The 19,678-nt window shown below is 36.8% G+C and overlaps 1 protein-coding gene across 10 annotated transcripts in view; it reads right to left on the bottom strand.

Moving 5' to 3' along the window:
* Positions 1 to 19,678, bottom strand: part of phldb2b (pleckstrin homology-like domain, family B, member 2b) — a 313,692-nt gene that overhangs the window by 90,546 nt on the left and 203,468 nt on the right. For 8 of the 10 annotated variants that reach the window (XM_051926504.1, XM_051926502.1, XM_051926503.1 and 5 more), the window contains 2 exons: positions 17,399 to 17,488; positions 5,968 to 6,117 (listed from right to left, as the gene is read on the bottom strand). In XM_051926504.1, the coding sequence (XP_051782464.1) occupies positions 5,968 to 6,117; positions 17,399 to 17,488 (240 nt within the window). The remainder of the gene's footprint in view (positions 1 to 5,967; positions 6,118 to 17,398; positions 17,489 to 19,678) is intronic. The other 2 variants (XM_051926505.1, XM_051926508.1) reach the window with 1 other exon arrangement.

Below are 19,678 nucleotides of genomic sequence, written 5' to 3'. Positions count from 1 at the left end.
AGATGGTTTACAGACAAATATTTTACTCAAGCAAAGATTTTCTAACTACAATGAAAGAGATATCTGGTATGCTACCATGTTGGCAACTTTCATGTTACCTGTATAAGTACACAATTAGAAATTTAAAAGCATTCACAAATTTTTAAACATATTTTTCATATTCATAATTTTGAATAGCTATATGCTAGCTCTTTAATGATACTTGTACTGTTCCAAGGGGCGGCACGGTGGCGCAGTGGTAGCGCTGCTGCCTCGCAGTTAGGAGACCTGAGTTCGCTTCCCGGGTCCTCCCTGCGTGGAGTTTGCATGTTCTCCCCGTGGGTTACCTCCGGGTGCTCCGGTTTCCTCCCACAGTTCAAAGACATGCTGGTTAGGTTTATTGGCGATTCTAAATTGGCCCTAATGTGTGCTTGGTGTGTGGGTGTGTTTGTGTTTGTGTCCTGCGGTGAGTTGGCACCCTGCCCGGGATTGATTCCTGCCTTGTGCCCTGTGTTGGCTGGTATTGGCTCCAGCAGACCCCCGTGACCCTGTGTTCGGATTCAGCGGGTTGGAAGATGGATGGATGGATGGATGTTTTTCCAACTGGACAAATAAATAATGTAGAACTTTGCCTGACAGTAAGTCAATCTAGTAAGGACAGGAATTTATTTTACATGAGGAACAGTGCAGCCAGTTTAAATATGTGTGATGGAGAAGCCAAAAATCCTACCATTATGATTTTATTCTGTATTTTACAACACTTGCTTGCATAAACCTTGGAGTTCGATATAACCTTTTTGACAACCTAAAAAAAACAAGTAAAAGGAGAGTGCTGGAGTGAATAAGAAATGTGGAATCTCTTATTGCTTGCTTGTCAATTAAAAAAAATTAAATGTATACAAGTTTCAAACCTATTACATAATGATTTAGAGATGACAGGTTTAGGAATGGGGGAAAAAGGAAAACTCCCAGGGATCAATATTTTATATCATAAGCACATTTAACGTGCAAAGGATTTTTCATGCAATATACTATTAATTATAATATACCGATTGAATGATATCACTGCATATCACTTTATTTTTAGGAAGCAAATCCTCCCAATCATAAAATTTAAACTTAACTATATTAAAACTATACATATACACGCAGTGGTAGTGGCGCAGTGGGTAGTGCTGCTGCCTCGCAGTAAGGAGACCCAGGTTCACTTCCCGGATCCTCCCTGCGTGGAATTTGCATGTTCTCCCTGTGTCTGCGTGGGTTTCCTCCCACAGTCCAAAGACATGCAGGTTAGGTGCATTGGCGATTCTAAATTGTCCCTAGTGTGTGCTTGGTGTGTGTGTGTCTGTGTGTGTGCATGCGACCTGCGGTGGGCTGGTGCCCTGCCTGGGGTTTGTTTCCTGCCTTGCGCCCTGTGTTGGCAGGGAATGGCTCCAGCAGACCCCCCGTGACCCTGTAGTTAGAATATAGCAGGTTGGATGATGGATAGATGTTCCTCATTTGACAAAAACAAACAGGAAAAAAAAACATACTCCTACAACATATGGATTTTAAAATCACCAGTGTATCTGAGAAAAACTGTTAATTACTATAATTAGTTACATTTGATTGGTATTTGAAGTCCATCTTTATGACTCAGATTCTCTTTTAGGATATAAATAGTGATCATGTTTTGGAGAAGATCCAAGCAAAGTACCCTAGACAAGAACTCCCTACTCATATACAATCATCGACTATCCGTATCCAACATTCTGATTTTGGACCACATGCACAAATAGAAAATACTTTGTCAGATCTTACTATAGGTTTCACAGTTGCTGTTACTGCATTTTGATGGCAACAAGACTTGTAAAGATTTACAATTTGTGCGAAATGTAAAAATAAAATATCATATACTGCAAATATGCATTTTAAAAATAGGTTGTTTTATATAGAGATGCATTAAGCAAGTATTTTATTGGTGAACAAATCCATGAGATTGTTACTATAAGAGCAAAAAATCCTTACTTCACTTCTATAGAAAATAGTGTAAACTATATTCAAAGCAAAACTAGACTAATTTTGTTTTAACAGTATACTAAAGAATATATGTTTAGAAGAATAAGAGATCCCATTAAGGTCTGCAGGCTTTGTTGGCCAAACACCTGGAATAATACTCAATAACAAAGTACACAATATGATAACCTCTGATATAGCTCACACAAAACATTAATCCAGCAGCTAAAAGTCTTTGGCATGAGTTATATTACTTCTAAATAACACTGTATTATGAGTGGGCAGTAAGCTGGAGTACAGATAAGGAGAGAATGGGCCACATAGCATAAAGTTCATTGGGGACCTTTGTACTGACTTACATAAAGTTATATTGAAAAAAATAATTTCACATTTTTTGGAGTAAATGTGTAAAATTTGCAAATGACACCAAAACAGGAGAAACAACAGACACCCAAAAGTCAACAAAATCACTGAGAACAATGTGGGCGATCATCAAAACTGGGTAGTCACCTGGGGCCTCATGTATAACGTCGAGCGTAAAATTCACACTAAAACATGGCGTACGGACAAAAGCTAAAATGTTCGTACTCACAAAAAAATCCAGATGCATAAATCTGTGCGTTCGCCAACTTCCACGTTCTTCCGCTACATAAATCCCGGTCAGTGTGAAAAGTAACGCACGTGCACGCGCCTGCTGTCCCGCCCTAACTCCTCCCAGAATTACACCTCTTTGAATATGCAAATCAATATAAATAGCCCTTAAGCTCAGCCTTCTGTGAAAAGATAATGGCAAAAGCACGGGGGGAAATAGAAGAATTTCAGCGAATACCAAGTGGAGTCAAGGAAAAACTTGCTATTTGTTGGTTTAAACAGTGGTAAAATCAACAAAAGGAAGTTGATCGAGTGACAGAGTGTCGAAGAAAACTCGAAAGCTCAAGTTCACAAAGATGCACAGTGCCCGAAATAAAAAAGATGCGGTCAGATATCAAAGTCGCCATGAAAAGGAGAGTCGTAGCCCACCATCTGAGTGTCATATGAAAGCTTATTAGGGTGCAGAGAAAAGAAAAAAAAATAGGGACACAGTGAGAAAAAAGCTCAAAATGCCAACTTTAATCTCGAAATTTCCACTTCAATCACGTAATTTATTTTGTCATTAAAGTAGAACATCATAAACTTCATCTTTAAATCGTTTAATTCACTAGTTTCTCAAATACCATCGTAACTAAAGTAACACGTTAAATGCTTTGTTTTGTATGTGTTCTATGTGTATGAATCACTACGTGCTTCTTAAACAGACTTTCTCTTCCTCTGACAGGACACAGAATCCATTACATTCATGATATTACAGCTCTGTGAATAATTAAAATACTGAGATGTATAGTTGATATAATTTTCATAATTGTAAGAATTAAAGCATGTTATTAAATATGGGAACACGGTGGCGCAGTGATTGTTCCTGCCTACCGCAAGATGCTTGCTGCGCCGTGCGTGACCTTCGATGAAATAATTTATTGCAGTAGTACTGTCTGTTTCTTTCAAACGTACTAACCCCCAATTCCTGTTCTTCCTTTTCTTTCTCCAAGTAACCACTCACCACACAATCAGCTCTGTAATAGATGTTAAGCCATCTGTAAGCTTAGAACTCTGATTCTTCAAAACTTTTAAGGAACATTGAAATATCTTCGTAGTACATGTTTAATTATTCTATCCATCCAGTGTCACACCAGCACCAGCAAGAATATAGCGCAAGGCAGGAACAACCCCTGAACTAGTGCTGCGCCACTGTGTCCTCATGTGTTTAATTATCACCAATATGGATTATTTAAATGACGTTAACATTTTATCTGTATAATGTAATAAACATATTTTGCTGCATTTCATCTTAAAAATAATATTGTCATCATATGTAAATAGGGGCTTTATAAAGTGGCGCAGGTTGTGCAATATTATAACTGTATCGCAAGTTTACAGTGAGGTAATTGTACTTGTAAGTACAACCAGTTCTACAAGGAGCACTTGATGGACTGATTGAGTGCGTTTATAGTTCTTGGGATCAAACTGTTTCTGAACCGTGAGGTCCGTAGGGGAAAGGCTCTGAAGCATTTGTCAGATAAGAGCAGTTCAAATAGCAAATGGCTGAGGCAGCGTGTGCTTGATTCTGTATACCAGTAATTCTCTTTCCGATCAGCTGCTCCGAGTGGTGCAGTGAGAGTAATATGGAAAAAGATGATCCGCTGTGGCAACCCCTAACGGGAGCAGCTGAAAGTAGAAGAAGGTACGGTGAGAGTAACAACGCTAAAGCAGCTATGGTATTTAGAATAGTTTGGCTATTCCGTGGACCATTATATTGTTATAGGTTAATTACAATCAGATGCCTTAAACTAATGAACAATATGCGGTTAATTTCAGTGTATTTGATAAAGCCGGCATTGTGGATGTAAAAAAGAAAGGGAAACCACCTGAGAACAGCAGCACTGCTTTGACGCTAGGTGCTGCCAGTTTGCAAAACCGAGCGGAGAACTTGAACATGCCAGGGTTGGAGCTACCGTGAAAATGTGCATGGCTTTATGCCAAGTTTAGGTTTTATACATCCCGATTTGAGCGTGGAAACGGGCTTACGCAACATTTTTGTGTGTACGCACCATTTACTGTATACATGAGGCCCCTAGAAAGTGAAACTTATTACACATAAATGAAAGGGGCAGAAAGCCTGGAACATTAACTATTAAAATGAACCTCAAACCACAAGGTTTACAGCCTCCATCTCACACTTTTGTTTTCAGTCGACTAGATTACTGTAACGCACTCCTCTCAGGACTACCCAAAAAAGACATAAATCGTTTGCAACTAGTGCAGAATGCAGCTGCTAGGATCCTAACTAGGAAAACAAAATCCAAGCACTTTTCTCCAGTTTTGATGTCACTACACTGGTTACCTGTGTCATTCAGAATTGACTTTAAACTACTGCTTATGGTTTACAAAGCCTTAAATAATCTCACCCATCTTATAGAGCGGAATGTCTGGCACCTTACAGTATATTCCAAATCGTAACCTTAGATCCTCAAATGACTGTCTGCTTAGAATTCCAAGAGCTAAACTTAAAAGAAGTGGTGAGGCAGCCTTCTGCTGTTATGCACCTAAAATCTGGAATAGCCTGCCAATAGGAATTCGCCAGGCTAATACAGTGGAGCACTTTAAAAAAAACTGCTAAAAACTCATTACTTTAACATGGCTTTCTCATAACTTCATTTTAGTTTAATCCTGATGCTCTGTATATTCAATTAATTATCATAACTATTCATGGTGGCTCTAAAATCCGTACTAACCCGTACTCTCTCTTCTGGTTTTTTTTTTCCGGTTTTCTGTGGGGGCAACCAGCGCCACCACCACCTAATCAAAGCACCATGATGTTCCTATATTGATAGATTAAAAGCCAGAAGTCTACATGACCATCATCATCAAGTCCTTCCATGAGAACCCTAAATACAAAGAGGACTGTTCATTTATGTTAGGTAGAATGCCCAGAGGGGGCTAAGCGGTCTCATGGTCTGGAACCCCTGCAGATTTTTTTTTTTTTCCAGCTGTCTGGAATTTTTTGTTTTTTCTGTCCTCCCTGGCCATCGAACCTTACCCTTATTCTATGTTAATCTTAATCAGTGTTGTCTTATTTTAATTCTTACTTTGTCTTTTTTCTCTTTTCTTCATCATGTAAAGCACTTTGAGCTACATTATTTGTACGAAAATGTACTATATAAATAAATGTTGTTGTTGTTATACGACCCTGAGCAGTCTACTTAACTCTACTACAATTGTTAACAGCATATACAAAAAGCAATTATAAAGCACCCTGCTGTTGTACGTTTCCTCTAGTAAAAGTGTACTGTAAAGAGAAAAGAACACTATCATAAAGTTCAACAAGAAGAGGGTGACCAGGAATCAAATAACAAAATGAGCAGAACCACCACAGCACATAAAAGGAACAAACCAACAAACCTCTTCCTTAGGTGACAAGGCAGTCTGTTCTGTTGAGGAAACTTCCTTATCTGGCTTGGAACAGACTGTATCCAGAGGGAGCTGACAGGGTAGGGAAATGTTTCCAGACTTGCCATACATCTCATTGATTTCATTTACTGTGACATAGCCCTGGAAGGAGGAGTTCATCAGGAAATAAGACAACAGAAAAAGCAAAGGCAGAAAAGCCAAATTAAAAAGCATGAACTGCAATGAGAGAATATTAAAGTATTGCTATTTTAAAGAAGCAAACACTGATTAATAAAGTGGTTAATTAAAAAGAAAAACAGCATTTGCAGAAATACAAAACAGATTATTTTATAGTGAGTTAAGCAAATATTACTCTTCCGTGTTTTGACAGGCAATTAATATGCAATTTGATTAGATTCAGCAAACATGCATGTTAAACTGCATTTATTATCTTAGCATTTTTATATGAAAAGTGCTTCTGGGCAATCTTTTTTTATTCATGCATTTGAGTAAATCCTTCCACTTCCTCTTATGTCTACTGAGCTTGTAAGAAAAATGTCAGCTATGTTTATGTTAATGTGCAATTGTTACCATTTGGATAAGATTGCTTAATTATACAAATATCAACTTTTGATCCAGAACAAAGGCTAAAACAGGGCCTATTAAAAATAAAAGTATGTTTCAGAGAAGGTGAAAATGACACTGCAATAATAAAAATAAATATACTGTTAAAGGATAAATTACTTATTTTTGGAAGTTAGTTATTTATTCACATTCATGGTAAATATTAGTTGGCTTCATTAAATTGTGTTCTAAAATAAATAGTTTATTAATTTTAAAAATAACTACTTAGCTGTCGTGTTTTATAAAACAGTCAAGGTAAGGATACATTTCTTGCTTGTGAGTCTGATTCTAGTGGCCACTGTGAGTGGAGTTATGACAACCCAATTTCAACAATGCCAGAGCCCTTTACATTTTTGTGGCGCTGTTTTGCTAAGCATATGGAGCAAGATATACACCAAGTAGTGGCAGCATGGTGAAAAGAGCACATAAGAGTGTAACAGTACTTTTTCCAAATAACAATAAATATGAACTGATTATACTGCATTGTATTTATAATAAACGCAAATAGGTTTTTGAAAGAGCCAAGTCACCTTTTCTGTGGCATGCTTTGAGCATGCATAATTTAAAAAAGAAAAGAAAAAAAATAGTGTGTGATAGAATACATTGATGCCCCACAAACCAATTATCCATTTGTTAAATGCATGATGAGCATCCGTCTCTGAAGATATGGTAATAAAAGAACTGAGCACAACGTTTTCAAATGAGAAATTTAAGTGACACAGATACCAATAAATACAAAAGGAGAACATACAAACTGCATGTAGAACATGGCACTGAGAGGCATGAATGACAGCTTTGTGCTACCACTATGCCTGGGTTGAAAGATATGTACTGTACTTGAACATCAGCCTGATTAAACTTAGAAGTGTCCCTACTGTGTGTGTGTGTGTGTGTGTGTGTGTGTGTGTGTGTGTGCGTGTGCGTGAGTGTATGTTTTAATTTGTCCTGTAATGGACTGGCACCCTGTCTTGGTGCTGTTTTTGCATTGCGTTTAGCCAATGATCGCTGGGATGGGCTATAGCTGCCATACAACCCTGCCCTAGAGGAATATGGATGGATGAATGGATGGATTGATGCCTATAATGTCCGCTCAATTCTTGTCACTTGATTTCATGCTTTGCGTCTGCTCTATATTCTCTCTCAACTCAAACACACACGTACATTATCAATCCAACTGCACCAGACAGTATCTCTGAAAAATGAAGAAACAAAATTCAGAATGTAAGCGATAGTAAGTGGGACTTTTTTAGTGATTATTTTCTAGTTGTCCATAGTACAGATATAGCAATTCTCATCTGCACAATAACGTTCAATAATGTCAAGAATGGTGCTTGGTGATGACTTTCCAAGGTAAATACATGATCCAAGGTGCCACGGAGGAAGACAATCAGAGTAGTTGGTGAAGTGAGGTGCACAGCCGTTCACTCTTTAAAACAGATAAATGTCACAACAATGGTTTGCTTTTTTCTTTTTTACCTGTTTAAAACAACATGAATACACTGTTTTGTAGGATAAGTGTAATCTCATAACATAGATCAACATTTTTGGCTTGAAAATGAATGTTTTAGTAAATTTTAAGGCTTTTCATTATAATGGTACACTGGTATCCATAAACTCCATTAAAATGGTACAGTGGGCTACTTATTTTTTTTTAAAGATTATATAAAATATGCTTCACTTTAGAATGCAATTTTATATGGCAAACCAATATATATCATGACTGTGAAGAAATAACTGACTATCAGGTAAGTCATAGCTACTGTTTTACTTTCTGTTTTGCAAGGCACTGGTTTTGTAGTTTACTTAAGTTGTATTCTATCAATTAAGAACATTAATATGTTTTTTCAGTAGTCTCTCAAAATACAGCCAATAAAACAAGACACATTAAAATCTCCAGTCAGGAAAGAGAAATATATAGATCTGTAAGAGTGCATTGTCTAAGAACAGCTTCTTTTATATTTCAGCCACAGTGTGTATTACGTTTGGTCATTTTATAAAATATCTTTATTTATTATTTTATGAACTTTCCAAATTATCTGTTCATGTATTCACTATATGAAAAATACAGAAAAATAATGTTATTCATGGAAGGACTCTTTGCTGCCTGAGGGCTTGCTATCATAGGGGGAAAAATGAATTCAAAATTGCATTAACAAATTTTACAGGAAAATGTCAAGATATGGGTCCTTCACCTGAACCTTAATAGAAGGGTGATGCAAGAAGACAATGACCTGAAACACTAGTAAATCAGCATAGCAAAGGCTTAAACAGAATACAGAAACAGAATTCAATAACTCAATGGGTGCTCTGGAATGGCCACAGCAGATTTTTGACCTCATTATAATTGAGATTCTGTGGCATTACTTGAAGAGAACTGCTCACATAAGGAATGTTAAGAGGTATCAATGAACAAAAAAAAAAAAAGAAGTTTTGTAAGAAACAGTGGTCTCAACTTCTCCTAAGCATTGTGTAAGTGAATCAGGAACCATAGGAAATATTTGCAGAAGGTTATTACTGCCTGGAGATTCAATCATTTCCTAAACACAAGGGTTCACATACTTTTCATCCAGGAACGTGAACGTTTAAACATTTTCTTCAGTATTGACAAAAAGATATACAATTGATTGTCTGTTATTAGTTTGTGCAGATCTTGTTTGTCTTGGGAATGTGGGTGGAAGAGAGACTTACAGTATAAGCTTACTGTATGGTAGGAACATACACATGACAGGTTTCCCAGTTTGTATTAATAGTGCAGAGAAAAAGCATAGATGTGTGTGTGTGCGAGAGAGAGAATCAAGGGGAGGAAGGGAGGTAGTCAGTCAGGAAATGACAAGAAAAGAAGATCATTATGAACAGGGAAGCAGGTATAGTGGAGGACAAAAAAATTAAAAAGTACACCACAGGAAGGCAGATGTCTTTTGATTTTATTTTAAAGGTGTGCCTTTCAATTCAATGTAACATGCTAAGAGTGATAAAATGGGATACAGTAATCCCTCGCTACTTCGCGGTTCACTTTTCACGGATTCACGACTTCGCGGGTTTTTAAATACAAGTGATTGCCCGCCTATCGCGGAAGTTATGTTCCAGACCCATCAGCAACAGGAGAAAATCCGCGATATAGAAAGACCATATAAATAACCATTTTTATAGTTTAAGCCTTAAAATACCCATCCCACATGCTTTAAACACATGTAAACTTATAAAATACACTTTGTTAACACATATGATATGTGGATGTCGGGCTAAGGATATGAGTAACATCTCACTATTATAAAACATTTTAACTTCACGCAAGACAAGACAGTGAGACAGGAAAATTGGTGATGTACAGGCTTTTAAATTATTGACACGCAGAGCGACAAGCAGCACAAAGCCAGCACAAAGTCCACTTGTCCTTAGCGTTCATTCAGCTCCCCACCCCCTTGACAATGCAAAGTGGCAGGAGCGTACTGCGTACTCCGGGGAGGGGGGTTTGAGCGAACGTGCGTTCAGCCCTCACAGCCCAAACTCCTCCTCCTCCTTCTGAACGCGCAGAGCGACAAGCAGGTATTTTGGCAGAAGCAGCACAAAGTCCATTTCTGCTCAGCGTGAGTTCAGCTGCCCCCCTTCACAAAGCGAGTGCAGACACTTCGACGTCTGATCGCTGCGTGCAGTGTTGGTCTGCAGTGTTTAAGAATGTAGAAAGTGTTTAAGAGCATAGGAAGTGTTTATAAGAGTGTGGGAAAGGTTAACAAGAGAGTGAGAAAGGTTTATAAGAGTGTGGGAAGGGTTTATAAAGGCTTAAAATATGTATAAATAATAAAATAAATATAGGTCGCTACTTCGCGGATTTTCACCTATCGCGGGGGGCTCTGGAACGTAACCCCCGCGATAGGTGAGGGATTACTGTATTCTTCTTTCCTGGTTAAAAAGTTTAAATGAACAAAGACCCTTTTGGTCAATTTGTTCAAACTGTAAAATTATTTTTTTTTGTTTTTGCTAGTGTCAGACTTATTCAGTTTCTTTTCCTATGAACAATAAATGCAATTTGTAATCCACATTATTAACAGAGTTTAAAATAGCTAACCATGTATATCAGTACAAATTACAGTAAACACAAAAAGAGGATTTATTAGTTACTACTATATTATTTTTACTAAAACTGTAGTACATTACAGTTTTAGGATGTGTAATTGTATAAGTAGCTATAACTTCAACATAGTATAGGAAAAAAAACAAAGGTGTGTTTTATTTCAAGCAGATATCTTCTTGTTTACATCATACTATGTACGCCATCATATAATCTTACTCTGAACAGTCTCATGCCAAGTATTTGTACAAGTTTATTGTTTGTGAATTAATAATCTCAATGTCCATTTGAATTTTTATAATTGGTATGAACAACTGTGGCTAGAGCAGGGACCAAAAAGTAAAATGTAAATGCCAAGCTCGAACAGATCACTAGAAGTCTAGTTAGATATTGCCTTTAGTCTAAATAACTCAGCCTTAACATTTGAGGCTTACATACCATAGTAATTATTATGTTAGACTACTATTATACATCTGTGCTCTTTGTAGCTGTATTTCTCCAATGAGATATGTTTGAAATTACAGACCACAGCTGTTTGCTCAAATGTCCATGGCCCAGACAAAGGGTGCATGAGAAGAAATGTCTAAAATCTATTGGAAAAAAAATGTATTCTATTACCCTTATTTTTCAAAGTGGCCTGAGGTATTGCACTGCGCCAAAAGTAAATAAAATAAATAGCAAACTACATATGAATGTAATCTCAAGTGAGAGTAGTGCTCACTCCTAAAAACATAAATAGAATGAAATCTACATCCTTGTCCAGCAAACATACAAAACTTAACAAGATAACAATAATTAAGCCTGTTTTCATGTTAAAATGTGTGAACACTGTAATATCACACTATAATGACTCTGTAAATCTGAAGCCAGGATTGTGGTGTAGAATCATCTGTAAATTGGTTTTCAGCAAGATAAAAGTCCAAAAACAAAGCAAAGACAGTCATACAGGTACTGCATGTATGAGGTTTTCATTGGCTTAAACTATCTAGGTACTTTAGTGAATTGCATCATAAAATTTACATACATAAATCATCGTAATTCTTCACAATTATGACAACACTGAATGACAGTGACTGTACGCTTAATGTATGTGATGGACCAGCAACGTCATTTGATATTTTAAGACAAACAAATTGACATGCTTATTATACATAAGCTAAAGAACTAACAAAAGCTGTATATAATACATTTTATCATGTTTGTCAGGATTCATTTATGACCCAAAACCATACCATTAAGCATTTCAATACTGCAGACACAATAACAGAATTGCTAAATGGCTTAAAACAATTTAATTTATTTTTTTAAAATATACTTATTAATACCTATCAAGGGGATGTCACATAAGCTTTAATTTGCAAGAAGCCTTTCAACCATTAACATCTCAGAAATCATGAATTAAAACACAAATCAATACAGCTCTCATATATAAGTATAAAGAGGTAGGAGAATATTATTAAGATGCAAGCAAGTACTGTACACAGACAAACCCATACAGTTCATTTGTAAACAATTATGTTATATGGAAATCAATATGTATAATATGGATCACACAAAAACATCAGTATATGCAAGCAAACCAAAATAGAAAATCTATATGGACCAATATCACATACCAATTAATGCTATATACATGTAGACCAAGAATATAAATGCAAACAAATATGGAAATGAATACATTACTAGGAAATTGTATGCCCCAATACACTTTTCAAGATTAGCAGTAAATCAATACTTCCTTTATACATATCACTTTGACAAGCTACACTACTGTAATTTGCAATTTTATTGGTTGGCTACACAAATTGTTTATCCACTCAAGTGTTTTTCAATAGACAATAAAAAAAATTGCTCACTTGATTGTACCTTCTCATTTTTACCTTAAAATTAATAATCAATCAAATGCTTATTAATTATTCAATGCATCAATTAGTTGTATAGGGATGTAGTTTTCAGTTTGCCCAATCATTCTTTATACTGTATAGTTATGTGCTAAATTTTACATATAGTGATGTCATCCATGTTGGTAATTGAACGTATATATCATTTCCCTAATGCTTACAATTTTCCTTATTTGGAAGGAATGGATACAAATGATTAAATCTTCAAAAATTTTAACTTATCAAAACAGTTTTGATGCTATTCCTGATATGGGCAGAACAAATAACCAAGTGGAAAATGTGATTTCCAGTTATGTATTTCCAATCTATTCCCAAGTTACTAACCTCCTAAATTGTTTCAATGATACAATTAGCAAGGAAAGCACAGTTAAATTACTTCACATTAATTTCAGTTATTTCAAACTCTACACAGATGTTTTCCTAGGTGAATGCTCACTCAGACTTAACCTCACATATTAATAGTGTTGATTGATGGGCACCTGGTGGGCTTACCACTAGTAAGATAAAATGTGTCAGTCATCTATGATGCCAGTTAGATAACATACTTGGGTAACAAAGATTCCAACACAGAATAAGCATGCATTGGAAAGTAGAATATTCAACTTGTATATCCAGCCTCACACCTCTATAGAAAATTTGCTCTAAAAGAAAATTTTTCTGTTATATGGATAATCTCATTCCAAAACTAGAATTTTTCCTTAGGAGAAGCATTGGTAAGTGTTGGGAAAGGCATAACCCTCCACACCTCTTTCCTGTACAACTAGCTTTTATACATTTGGATAACAGAATCCCCCTCAATGAGACAGAGTTGCTGAGAATGAAAATGTTGAGTGTTACTGTTGCCCATGTATTTAATGGCTTGACAGATTAGTTTTACTTTTCAGTAATGTGAACTGCCTAATTCACAGTAAACATGTTCAAAATATAGAGTTGTTAAATAGAGAACCTGATATTGGAAACCTTGGGCCACAGGCCAACATTTGACCTTGCATTCATGTCTTCTGATTTGAAACTTCATGTTCTGAAACCTCAATTCGTGGAAGCAGTTGCAAAGAGTAGCTGTCAAAAGGTTATTGTTGTTGTTGCCTGTCATGGTTGCAATCCCAATACCATGCTGGATATCAGTAGTAAAGGATGATGTCAAGATGTTGAGAGGCCTTCTGTGCAATATTACTAGGAAGATTTTAGGACCTAACCAAGAAGCAGTCATGACAGTGGCTCCAATATTGGAAGGCATTTGGAGAGGTAAAAAACAAAAGGGGTTTTATAGTGGTCTCAAAGAACAGGAAAAACATTTGACAAGTCAAGAAAGCTAGGCAAAATAAGATTGCACTCTGCAGGGATGCGAAAAAAATTACCTTGACTGGATATATTGTTAAACGATGGGTGAATGTGCCCTTCTCAGTGTCAGAAAATTTGATTCTGCTTGGACCAATTTCTGTCACTCAGGTCACTGGCAATGCTCAGATCACTATCATATACTGTAGGTGTAATGAAGGACTGGCAGGCTGAAGAGGTGTTGTACATGTTAAAATGAGATAAAAGAGGGCCTTTTGCATACGCCATAAATTATTCACGCTGGCATGAAGCAGATTGAGTGGTGATGAAAAGTGTGAGATGGAGTGCACTTATAGTTTACATGCTTGAAATTTCTGCGTAAGCATGATGAAATTAGTCAGATGGAGATGCTATAGCTCTATGATGTCACTCTGGCCTTGTGAAGCATAATGGTATGCTGGAGCAAAAGTAAGTCTGCATAAGCCAGCCCCACAGATTATATTCAGAGGAAGATTCAATGAACAAGGTCATCTATGAATCCAGCAAATTTGCTGCGAAAAACCCTTTGCCAAATTTTGCTGATCAACACGATGCACTACCTTTCCAGTGATTTTCAGTTGAATGCTTTATTTATATAATTCTAGTGGGAATCCTAGGCGCAGATCTGCTGCTCTCAAATGACCACTAGTTTAACATCCCCAGAAACTCAGACCAGTCTGTGACTCACACACACTAAATCAATCAGATTTCTTTTCATTTTAAATCTTAGCGATAGGCTTGCATATGCAAAAGCCGACAACGAATGAGTATTCATCTGGAAGTACAATGCATACATTATGGTCCCAAAAAAGAGCAACACAGAAGTCTTGGGCAGAGAAAACAGAAGGAGAGACTCGACTATTTGATGTCTCATGTTCATTGTACCGCACCAGAATTGAAAAAGGCCAAGATTTGAGCTTAACTTTCAATACAAGGAAAGCTTTCATACAAGCACCAGAAACATAAGGCAGCATGCTATTGGTTATTAGAATGTGGCTAGCTTGTAGTGCTTTGGAAACGTGAAAATGCCCTGAAATGTCTGTCTGGATTTGTGTAATATGTCATCCCGTGCTTTCACTATCTGACATCCTCAGGGAGACAAACGACGTACTCTCCAACTAGAAATTGTTTTATGCACTGCCGGTTGAGACTAATGCATTACATTAAAATACTCATAGTCCTATAAATTTAGTAATAATATACTTGAAAGCACACTTTATAGTATACCAGTAAACCCCCGATTCTCTAAAGAATCGCAAATCCAAGAATGGCAATTACTTTCTGTTCCCTCCAATCTTTGTAGGGATGAAAAATCATGGAGGGTGGGAGTGTCCTGGGAAAGTTTTCATTTAATTAAATAAATATATTTGTACTAAAGCTGTTTCTTTTTGGAGCTGTGACTCCTTTGGTTCTGGTGTTTCAGAAGCGCGTTGTAGGCGCCTTCATTCATTGTTTTTATCTATGCAGTCTAGTTTTTGTTTTTCTATGGGTATGTTGTTAGCTAGAAGTCATTTGCTGTTAGGAATCATAATTGAACTTACTTTTAACACTGAATTACCTTAATGTGATTCAAATAAGCCATACTGACAGCTGCCACACTGAGTGCTGGCACAGTGGATTAGAGCACACTGACTAGTGGCACTGTGTAGTGGAGTAGCTGCTGGTACTGTGGAGTGGAGAACACTGACCGCTGGCACTGTAGAGTAGCTGACTGCTGGCACTGTCAGTAGTCACCACTACCTCAAGTTTAAATATATACACATATATAGATAGACGGCGCATTCACTGTGTTTCCCAGTCATCACGATACGTCAGCCTTATTGCAAGTGGCAAAAGTGCCATTTAAACTAATACAGGTAGACATGGAAACCGGGTTTTCTGATAAAAAAACAATAATGTTTAAAACAGTATCGTTTACATACAACAGATTTTGGCGAATTGTTTAAATGCAATTATTTATATCAATTTATACACTAATAATGGCAATTATTAAATAATAATAATTATTATTATTAAATAATTCCTCCCATATAAGTAACATTTCGGGGACTGCCTTCTTCTATCTTCGAAACATTTCCAGACTTTGTCCTGTTCTTATGCAACACAGTACTGAAGTATTGGTTAATGGCCGAGTCACCACACGTATAGATTACTGTAATGCTATTCTATCTGGCATGCCACAAAAACTCATCCATTGCTTACAACTTCTTTAAAATTCTGCTGCCAGGATAATATCCTGCTGTTCTAAATCCACTGAACATATTACATTTATTCTCTCTCAACTTCACTGGCTCCCTGTTTACTGCAGAATACAATACTAAATACCGCTCTTAACATTTAAAGCTCTCCACAACCTCACTGATCTCATACTGACTTAAACTCCGTCTCGCTTACTCAGATCCTGTAATTTGAGAGTATTCAGTCTGGCAATATGGTGCAGCCTTAGTTTGTGGAAGACACACACAACTAAAGACATGAGCATAAAATGATGGTTGTCAATTTCAAACTGTGTTTCCTCAATGTGCTCCTTGAGAAAAAACATCATCAAGTTTGAGAAATGTTAACAGCTAACAACAATCTACATAGTTAGTGACTAAATACGTTTAGTCAAAACGTTGTTTGGAGGCTCACTTGAGCACATAAATGCATAGCTTTGCTAGCTTAGCCTGGCTTAGCTAAAGTAAAGATTATAAAACAGGATTTTCTAATGGCCAAATAGAACCAAAACAACTGTTCAGCCTTACCTATGAAATGAAATCCCCTGGGATCTGGTTTGGAGCATACAGCGGTTTGTAGAATCCCAAACAGCACATTGTTCATTACTTCACTCCACAGCAGTGCCACTCACAATATGGCGGCGATGTTGATGTACGATTCTGCTGGTCATGAGGCATCTAGTTATTCTATGTCTATGTTTAAATATGTCACCATGGCAACTTGTTGGCATGCACGCTTTACCTCAAGTTTAGTTTACAGGTTGTGTTGTGTTGTTTGGGCGCCACTTACTGACTCTGGGAAGCCGTTGGGTTTGACTCTGGGGCGCTGAGGCACTTTGCGAGTGCGCTTTTGGCACGGGTTGCATCTGGCATCCGTGCATATATACAACCTTTGTAAACATTACTAAACGAAGGTTGTATATGCGGTGGTGTGCGCGTTCGGACGGAGGTTGTATTGTGATCTGAAGTTTAGTTTACAGGTTGTGTTGTGTTGTTTGGGCGCCACCGACTGAGTCTGGGAAGCCGCTGGGTTTGACTCTGGGGCGCTGAGGCACAGTGCGCGTGCGCTTCGGTGCGTCTGGCATCTGTGCATATATTAAACCTTCGTTTAGTAATATAGATAAAAGTGGCAGAATGTTAAGATTTGTTTTTTCATGTCAAGGCATAACGACCACCTCTGTTATGATGATTCCATTCCTGACTTTTATTTTATAATATATAAACAACAGTAAAAAAAAAAAAAAGCAAAATAAAAACAAAATGCTGCCAAGTACTTTTAAACTGTGCTCAATACCAACAAATATTTTAGGTTCTACCTCTTTCAAGCTGTTAAGGTTGACAGGGAAACTTCTTCCTCCTGTAAGATCTGAATATTTCTTTTCAAGGCTGCTTAGATTTTCCTTTTCCTGTTAATATGAAAAATGCATTAGTGATTACAGAATAGGCTAAAAATTGTAATACCAAGTTATTAGGCATTTTATTGGGTCGAATAATTAAAACTAATTGTATTATATAACACAAGCTATCACTAAGGAAATAAACATTTTTACTTTCAAAACCAGGAATTATGTTATGTTAAATGCATGTGTATGGTGGCACACCTCAACTCAAGTGTACATCTCTCTTCAGAAATTGCCTACTTTAATTTCAAATCTCAGTAACATTTTTCTCACAATTCAACTTCTCTAGGCCAAAATGTTCTAAACACCTATCACTTTTTCTGTCCCTCATTCTATCTCCACAAATCAGCCTGGTCATTTTATCAATAATTAGTTCTTTCTCTTTGTGTTCTGCTGTTAGACTACTTACACTGATTATCAAAATATTTTCTATGTCAGAGAGATTTCTTATCATTCAGAATATATATATCTTTCCATTGTATCACTGTTGAAATAAAATGTTTAATTAGGGCTGAAGTGCTTACTACATTCAGATCAGATTATCTCAGTGCACAACGTGAGCTACCACAGCTATGCTGATGACACACAGCTATATTTATCAATAGCTCCTGATGACCCCGATTCTCTTGATTCACTAACACAATGTCTAACTTGTATCTCAGAATGGATGAATTGTAACTTTCTCAAGTTAAATAAAGAGAAAACTGAAATCTTAGTGATTGGCAATAATGGATACAATGAGGCTATTAGAAATAAACTGGATACATTTGGATTAAAAGTCAAGATGGAGGTAAAAAGCTTAGGGGTAACTGTTGACTGTAATCTAAATTTTAAATCGCATATTAATCAGATCACTAGGACAGCATTTTTTCACTTAAGAAACATAGCAAAAGTTAGACCTCTTGTATCATTGAAAGATGCTGAGAAATTAGTTCACGCTTTTGTTTTCAGTCGACTAGATTACTGTAACGCACTCCTCTTACCCAAAAAAGACATAAATCGTTTGCAACTAGTGCAGAATGCAACTGCTAGAATCCTAACCAGGAAAAGAAAATCTGTGCACATTTCTCCAGTTTTGATGTCACTACAATGGTTACCTGTGTCATTCAGGATTCACTTTAAAATTCTGCTTATGGTTTATAAAGCCTTAAATAATCTCGCCCCATCTTATATATCGGAATGTCTGACACCTTATATTTCAAATCGTAACCTCAGATCCTCAAATGAGTGTCTCCTTAGAATTACAAGAGCAAAACTTAAAAGAAGTGGTGAGGCGGCCTTCTGCTGTTATGCACCTAAAATCTGGAATAGCCTGCCAATAGGAATTCGCCAGGCTAATACAGTGGAGCACTTTAAGAAACTGCTGAAAACACATTATTTTAACATGGCCTTCTCATAACTTCACTGTAATTTAAATCCTGATACTCTGTATATCCAATTCATTATAATAACTATTCATGGTGGCTCTAAAATCTGTACTAACCCCTACTCTCTCGTTTCCTCTTCCAGTGTCCTTTTTGTGGTGGCTTGCGCCACCAGCATCTACTCAAAGCACCGTGATGTTCCAACAATGATGGATGGATTAAAAGCCAGAAGTCTGTATGACCATCAGCATCAAGTGACTCCGTGAGAACCCTAACTACAAAGAGGAGTGATCATTTATGTTAGGTAGAATGCCCAGAGGGGACTGGGCAGTCTCGTGGCCTGGAACCCCTGCAGATTTTATTTTTTTCTCCAGCCTCTGGAGTTTTTTTTTTTTTTTTTTTCTGTCTACCCTGGCCATCGGACCTTACTCCTTTTCTATGTTAACTAATGTTGTCTTATTTTAATTTCTTATTTTGTCTTTTATTTTTCTTTTCTTCATTATGTAAAGCACTTTGAGCTACTTTTTGTATGAAAATGTGCTATACAAATAAATGTTGTTGTTGTTGTACATGGAATGTCCCTATTTTCACTCAAAAAACTCCAATTATTATATCTACATTTAACACTTAACATAATTGCATACAGTATCCTCGTCAGATACTTCTAAAAAGCAGAAGTTAGGCTTGATGTTTGAAAACTACTCCTTCACACTGTGACATAGTTTGAAAACAATTTTTAAACAAATGCATTTACTTTCACCACTTATAACAAATGGTGATAAACCCACTTGCAAGGTGAAAGATGCAGGACCTTTATTGTCACTGTACAATA

The sequence above is a fragment of the Erpetoichthys calabaricus genome, chromosome 4, assembly GCF_900747795.2.
Source record: "Erpetoichthys calabaricus chromosome 4, fErpCal1.3, whole genome shotgun sequence".
Lineage (NCBI taxonomy): Eukaryota > Metazoa > Chordata > Cladistia > Polypteriformes > Polypteridae > Erpetoichthys > Erpetoichthys calabaricus.
This window is presented reverse-complemented; position numbering and strand designations above follow the sequence as displayed.